This window comes from Momordica charantia (assembly GCF_013281855.1).
Source record: "Momordica charantia cultivar OHB3-1 chromosome 9 unlocalized genomic scaffold, Mcharantia_2.0 BLBB01000009.1, whole genome shotgun sequence".
NCBI classification, from domain to species: Eukaryota; Viridiplantae; Streptophyta; class Magnoliopsida; order Cucurbitales; family Cucurbitaceae; genus Momordica; species Momordica charantia.
Genome location: NW_028275167.1, coordinates 21,284,181 through 21,291,773, shown reverse-complemented (window position 1 = coordinate 21,291,773; position 7,593 = coordinate 21,284,181). Strand labels below are relative to the sequence as shown.

Genomic DNA, 7,593 nt, shown 5'->3' with positions numbered 1-7,593 from the left:
TTGCCCAAGAGTTCCTAAACCGAACCGGACTGGCCCCTGCTCAAGTGGCCCCCAACGGATGGGGTGTCATTTTTGCTTTGGTCATCCTGTTTTGGTTACGAGCTTGGGAAGTGGACGAGGTCGATCTGTTAGATGTTGAGCAGCTTCTAGGGTGCTTTGAAGCTAAGAGGATAGCTAAGAAGCCAGGTCGGTACTACATGTGCGCAAGGAAGGGCGCGAGTGGTATAGTCAAAGGGCCGACCTCCATCAAAGGATGAGTGGGGAAATGGTTCTTTGCCTCTGGTGAGTGGCTGGCAAAGAACGAATCAGGTCGTCCCTTCTTTAACGTGCCTGTTAGGTTTGGGAACCTAGGTATAAGGTCGTTATGATTACTTCTTGCATCTTTAAACCTTTCTGTTCTAACTTTTTCATATCTGACTTGAACTCTTCTCTGTCTTGTGCAGTGTCGATCAGACCGATTCCCAAGCTCACTCAAGCCTCCTTCGACACCCTCAAGTATTACAAGGATCACTTCCCAAGGGGCTGGAAGATCGGAACCTTGGTGACTAACAAGCTGCTTCTAGAATCTGGGTTGTTAGACTACAACCCCTTGGTGCGTCCAGTTGAAGCTTCAAGGTCAAACTCCGAACTTGGTAAGTTGAGCTCGGTTTCACTTCGAATTTATACTTCAACTTTCATTTCTAATATCTTGCTTTAACTGCCTTGCAGCGATGGTATGCGGGTTCACTGGCAGCGTGAAGCGCAAGTCCAAGGGTCGTGCTCATGCCCTTAAGTCCGTGGAGGGTACAGAGCCAGCAACCCCTGCTGTGGCTCAACCTATGGTTCAGGACAAGGCTGAACCGTCTTCTGAAGTTTCAACTCTGGTGATCGAGTTGGACTCTACTGGGGAGCATTCTAGAGAAAAGCGCCTAAAGAATGAGTCCGAGGCGCTAGACGTATCTCCTCTGAACGAGGTAAGGGAATGATCTCCTTTGAAGAGGAGAAGGAAGAAGAAGAAAACCACCTCCTCCTCGGAGGTTAGACCTCGTGGCCCCTGCCCACGAGCCATGCCATTTGGTGGACAATCCCGAAGCTCGGATGGGGGGGACATCCGACGTGAAGATGCCGTTCAGAATGGAACCGTCGAGCTCCGGGGTAAAGGACCAGGTGTCCCGCATCTCGGCTGCGTGCTTGGACCGCTGCCTTAGAAGGGCATCCAAGTTTGTAAGTGACCCTGGGTCCGTGCTGCAAAGGACCATTGACCATGCCGCCGAGGTAAGACCTGCTTCTATATCTGCTTTTATTTTTACAACTTCTAGTTCGGTCTAACTTTCGTGTGCTTGGTCTTCGCAGGCGTTCATTGCTTCCATTCACTCGGCGGTTATGATAAAGGCCGAGTTGGATGGAAGGGAAGCTTTAGCAGCAAAGGAGAAGGAGAACTCCTCTGCTGCCTTAGAGGCTGCCACCACAATGAAGGGAGAGCTACTGAAGGCTCGCTCCAAGGTGGATATCCTGAGGGCCGAGGTGGAAGCCATGGCCGAGCTGCTGAAGAAGAAGGACGAGAGGCATAAGGCCCACCTCCGAGCTGTTCATGTCATCACTAAAGGGCTAGAGAAGGAGAAGTTCCAACTCCTAAAAGAGAAAGACGACATGCTCTAGGCCTTCGAGGCGAAGGACGCTATGATAGGGCGTCTCACTGCTGAGCTCAAGGTGGAGAAGGAACGTCTCGCCAATGGAGCTCTTCTGAAAGTAGCCTTCAGGCAACACCCAGACTTTGATGGGTTTGCCAAGGACTTTAGTGATGCAGGCTTCAAATTTTTTACGAAGGGTATCGTTGCCGACATGCCCCATCTTCAGATCAACCTCAGCGAACTGAAGAAGAAGTATGCTGAAAAATGGGCCTCTGGGCCTAACAGCACTCTGGGTCCCCAGTCTTTGGTGGAAAAGTACGTCAGAGAGCTGAACTCTGACTACTCCAATCTCGAGAAAGAAGACGCTCCTAGTTAAGAGCAGGTCAAGGTCGGCACTACCCAGAAAGAGGTCCCTTCTCAGCAGGGCGGGTCCCAGGAGGTCAACCTTCTGGGCTCCCAAGGCGAGCTGTCCTCCCACCTCAGAAGTAGCTGAGGTTTCCTACCTATTTTGCTTGTTTTGTGTTGTTATTTGTTTTTTTTTTTTGTAAGTCTTTGGGCAAAGTTGCTAGGCATACAAGCCTTGGCTCTGTCCTTTAATCAATGAAATCTTCACTTCTCCACTTCCGTTCATCACGCTCTGTCTGTGCTTTTTCCTTAAGCTTTTGAACTTGCTTTTGTAAATGTCATCTCACACCTCTAACTTGTAAGCTTAAAGGATTGAGTTTGGGAGGAACTCTTTCCACATTGCCTCTTTTACTTGTGTTTGTTTTTAAGGTTTGAATTTGAGAGTTTCTTTCACTGGTTTTCAATATTTCTCCTTGAACTCGGAAGTCCAAAAGATAATATTAAGCAACTTGAACTTTCTACATCGCACCTTTAACTTAAACGTTCAAAGGATTGAATTTTGAGTTCATAATTAATATTCACATCGCACCTTAAACCCGTGGGTTTAGAGGATTGAATTTCTTGAACCTTGCACATCGCACTTTTAACTTAAGCGTTCAAAGGATTGAATTTTGGTTCGTAATTGATTTTGACTTCGCACCTCGAACCCGTGGGCTTTTGAGGATTGATTTTAATCAATTTTTGCCTTTACCTGGCCGGTTTTAAATCTTATGGGAGTCCGTGGCCCCCATTTAATTTCTGATCAAACTCGGAGTCATGAAATTAAATAACTCCTTCGTTTTTTAAAAGTTTCGTCCCTTGAAAATTTTTACAAGTCCATTTTAGGACCATTTTGACATTTCAAGGGTAATAGCACTTTAGGTGCTCCGCGTTCCACGGATGTGCAAACACGTTTCCTTCCAGATCGGCCAGCATATACGTTCCAGGTCGGACTATGCCTTTAACCTCGAAGGGTCCCTCCCAACTTGGGTCAAGGATGCCCACATGATTTTGAATCTTCCTTAAGACCAAATGTCTGACTTGAAAGCTTCTAGGTCGAACTCGGGCGTTGTAATGTCTGGCCATTCTGTTCTGATACTCTACTAACCGTAGCTGAGCCATTTCCCTTTTTCCTTCTAATAAATCAAGGTTAAGGAGTAGCTCTTCCTCGTTCCTTGTTGGCTCGTACTGCTCTACCTTGTCTGTTGGCATGTCGATTTCTACTGGAACAACAGCTTCAGAGCCAAAGGCCAGTGCGAATGGAGTTTCGCCAGTTGACTCTCTTGGGGTGGTTCGATATGACCACAATACTTCGGGTAGCTCCTCGGCCCATCTTCCCTTTCTGGAGTCTAGTCTCAGCTTGAGTCCTCGTTTTATAATTTTATTTATCGCTTCAACCTGCCCATTTGCTTTTGGATTCGCAGGAGACTAACTTAGATGGCTTATGCCCAACTTTCTGCAAAAGTCCTTGAACTTTGCATTGTCGAATTGCTTTCCGTTGTCTGTCACAATGGCGTTCGGTATACCAAAACGGCATACGATGTTTGTCCATATGAACGATGTGACTCTGGGCTCTGTAATGTGGGTGAGCGCCTCGGCCTCGGCCCACTTGGTGAAGTAGTCCACAGCGACAACGGCGAACTTGGTTTGTCCTTTGCCTAGGGGAAAAGGATCTATAATGTCCACTCCCCATTGCACGAATGGCCATGGGGCCGAGATGGGGGTGAGCAGCTCAGGCAGCTGATGGATAATATTTGCAAAGCCCTGGCAGTTGTCGCAGGTTTTCACAAACTGCTTTGCATCCTGCTTAATGGTGGGCCAATAAAACCATTGTCGAACCACCTTGGCCGATAACGACCTGGCGCCAGAGTGGTTTCCACACACTCCTTCATGGATTTCCCTAAGGATGTAAATGCCTTCTTCAGGAGTTACACACTTAAGTAGAGGCAGGGAGAAGCCACGTCGGTACAATGCTCCATCTCGGAGTATGAACCGAACTACTTTTCGCGCCATCTTCTTTTGCTCCTTTGAATCTTGCGGCGGATTTCCTTTGATGAACTCCACGATTGGATCCATCCACGAGGGTGCTGGAGTGTCAACCTCCATCACATCTTGCTCCAAGATTGAAGGAGTGTCCAAGATCTCGACCGGGACCGATCTGGCCAGATCTATCTCATATGCTAATGCCAATTCGGCTAAGGCATCTGCATTGAAATTTTCTGATCTTGGAACTTGATTCACCTCGTAAGTCTCGAACTGGACGAGGTGCGATCTAACTTTGCTTAGATATTTTTCCATTCGGGGGTCTTTTGTTTGATACTCCTCCTTAATCTGATTTACGACTAACTGGGAGTCACTAAATACCTTGATGTGGACGACCCCCAATCCTTTGGCAACGCGTAGGCCTGCCAGAAGTGCTTCGTACTCAGCCTCATTATTTGAGGTCCGAAAGTTGAACCGTAGGGCATACTCCAACCGCATGCCACCTGGTGCGAGCAAGAGGATTCCTGCTCCGCACCCCCTCTCATTGGAAAATCCGTCAATGTAAATCGTCCACGGAAGGTCGGACTCAGCCGACTGAGATGATGGGGTGAGCTCCGCGATGAAGGCTGCCACTGCTTGTCCCTTCAACGCAGTTCTGGGCTCGAACTGGATGTCGTACTCGCTCAACTTCATTTCCCACTTCATGAGGCGCCCTGATGTTTCCGGCTTATGGAAGATGTTCTTTAGGGGCAAGTTGGTAAGTACCACAACTGTGTGCGCTTGGAAGTACGGCCTAAGTCTTCAGGTTTAGGTGACTAAGGCGAGGGCCAGCTTCTCCATTTGGGGGTATCTAGTCTCGGCCTCGGTCATGGCTTTACTTATGTAATAAATGGGACTTTGCCGTAATCCCTCCTGCTTGACTAGGGCCGAGCTGACGGCGCTGTCAGACACCGCCAGGTATAAGTGGAGCTGATCTCCTAGCAATGGCTTGGCGAGCAGAGGTGCCGAGCAGAGATAGTTCTTTAACTGTTCTAACACTTGCTCGCACTCTATTGTCCATTCGAAAGACCCTTTCTTTCTCAGGACTTTGAAGAACGGAAGGCACTTATCGGTTGACCTTGAGACAAACCTGTTCAGAGCTGCAATCCTTCCATTGAGGCATTGAAGCTACTTCAAAGTTTTGGGTGCTTCCATCTCGAGCACGGCCTTTATCTTCTCTGGGTTGGCTTCGATCCCACGGTTGTTTACCATAAAACCAAGGAACTTCCCCGAGAAGACTCTAAAGGCACACTTGGCTGGATTGAGCTTTATTTGATACTTCCACAGAACTCCAAAGGCTTCGGTCAGATCGGAAAGATGCGACTTTGACTACTTGCTCTTGACAAGCATGTCATCCACTTATACTTCCATATTCCGACCGATCTGCTTGGCGAACATTTTGTTCACCATCCTTTGGTAGGTCGCACCCGCATTCTTTAGGTCAAAGGGCATCACCTTGTAGCAGTACAGACCTTGGTCTGTTATGAACGCGGTACGATCTTGGTCTGGCACATGCATTTTGATTTGGTTGTATCTGGAGTAGGCATCCATGAAGGTGAGCAGCTCGTGTCCGGCCGTTGTGTCCACGAGCTGGTCGATCCTTGACAGAGGGAAGCAGTCTTTTGGGCATGCCTTGTTTAAATTTGTGAAGTCTACGCACATTCTCCACTTCCCGTTGGATTTTTTAACTAATACAACATTAGAGAGCCACTCGGGATATAAAATTTCTCTTATATATTCAGCTTTTAATAGTTTGTTAACCTCCTCAACAATTACATCACTCCTCTCCTTATTTACAGGTCTTCTTTTTTGCTTCACAGGTTGGAATGATGGGTCTATGTTGAGGCGATGCACCATGATCTTTGGGTCGATGCCTGACATGTCCTCGTGTGACCATGCAAAGACGTCCAAGTTGGACCTGAGGAAGTTGATCAACTCCTCCCTATCAGTGGCCCCCAGCTTGGTTCCTATGCTTACTTGTCTTTCAGGGCTAAGCAAAGGAACAAGCTCGAGCTCCTCTGTTGGTGCTGAGAACTCCCTTTTACCTACTTTCGGTAGGTCAGCCTCGAGTTTTGGCAATTCGTCCCAATTGGCTTGTTCTTCTAGGGCGCATACTGATGACCATTTGAGCGCGGAGGCATAGCACTCCCTTGAAGTTTTCTGCTCTCCTCGGACCGTGCCCACTCCAATAGGACTTGAGTACTTCAGGACTTGATGAAGTGTTGAGGGGAACGGCCCGGAACGAATGTATAATGGGTTTTCCGAAGATGGCATTGTAGGCCGATCTGCCGTCGATCACGACGAACTCTGCCATCTGAGTTACTTGTGTATCATTTTGCCCAATCGTGACCGGCAAGTCAATACACCCTTCTGGGGAGACTGATTCTTCAGAGAATCCGACCAAGGGTGTTGGACTCTTCTTCAGTTGTGACCTGGTCCACCCCAAGCCAAGATATGTTGGAAGGGACAGGATGTTAGCAGATGCGCCTCCATCTACCAATACTCTCCAGACCAGGATGTGATCGATGAGAGGGGCGATCACAAGTGCATTATTATGGGGCAAGTGGACCCCCTCCAGGTCGGTATCGTCGAAGGTAATGGAGCAAGTTGGTTTCTGCTCCCTGATGATGCACACCTCGCGCCTGGCTTCGCGAGCTAGCTCTTTTCTTTTATTTCCAGATTGGCCCCCACTTGGGCCTCCGAAAATAGTGTTGATGACCGCAAGTCGGTCATCTCGACGAGGCGGTGTCCTTGAACGCTTCCTCTCTTCTTTCTTTTCCACCGAGTTAGACCTCAGTTTGCTAACGAATTTTTTGAAGTAGCCATCTTGAATGAGGTCTTCAATCTGGCGTTTCAATTCCCAGCAACTTGACGTATTATGGTCGTGATCACGATGGAAGCGACAATATTTATCTTTATTGTGCTTTTCTGGGTCTCCTCGGAGCTTCTCAGGTCGCTTGAGGAGCTTTTCCATCCCAGTTTCCTCAATGTTTGTAAGTATTTCAGATATGGGGATGGTGGTTAGAGTATAACGCTCGTAAGGTCGGCTTCGGCTGGGGCCGCTATCAGACCTGCGATACTCATCTCGGCTGCTGGAGGAGGACAACCCCTTGTCCTTAGACTTGGAATCAGCCTTCCTCTTCTCTTGGTTAGGCTTCTTCTGGTCGATCTGCTTTTCAGGTCGGCCAGTCTTGGTTCGGAGGAGCTCTTGCCCATCAATGACTTTCTTTGCCTTTTGCAAAACTTCGGCGAAGGTGGCTGGAGCCTACTCTCCAAGCTTCACAGTGAGGGTCTCATCGGCCAGGCCGATGAGGAAGTAGCACATGGCCGAGTCATCAGAGCAGTGCGCGACCTTCAGCTACTCTTCCTGGATCCTTGTGACATACTCTCTCAGCGTCTCACCTTCCTTCTGCTTGATGGTGGCGAGGTGAGTTGCTGTCTTTCTGTCATAGTGCCGAGAAGAGAATTGACTGATAAACTCTTTCCTCAGCTGGGAGTAGGTCGAGATCGACCTGGCCGGCAGTCTTCAATACCACAGGCGCGCGCTGCCGGTGAGCGCAATCTAGAAGGCGCGACA

At 48.6% G+C, this 7,593-nt stretch overlaps 1 protein-coding gene across 1 annotated transcript; it reads right to left on the bottom strand.

The window, feature by feature from the left end:
- Window positions 1-3,726: 3,726 nt before the first annotated feature.
- LOC111022318 (uncharacterized) lies at window positions 3,727-4,670 on the bottom strand. Its single transcript, XM_088117441.1, has 2 exons — window positions 3,911-4,670; window positions 3,727-3,797 (listed from the first exon to the last, which is right to left on the bottom strand). The coding sequence occupies exons 1-2, from the start codon at window positions 4,668-4,670 to the stop codon at window positions 3,727-3,729; spliced, it is 831 nt and encodes a 276-aa protein (XP_087973567.1).
- Between the last annotated feature and the right edge of the window lie 2,923 nt (window positions 4,671-7,593).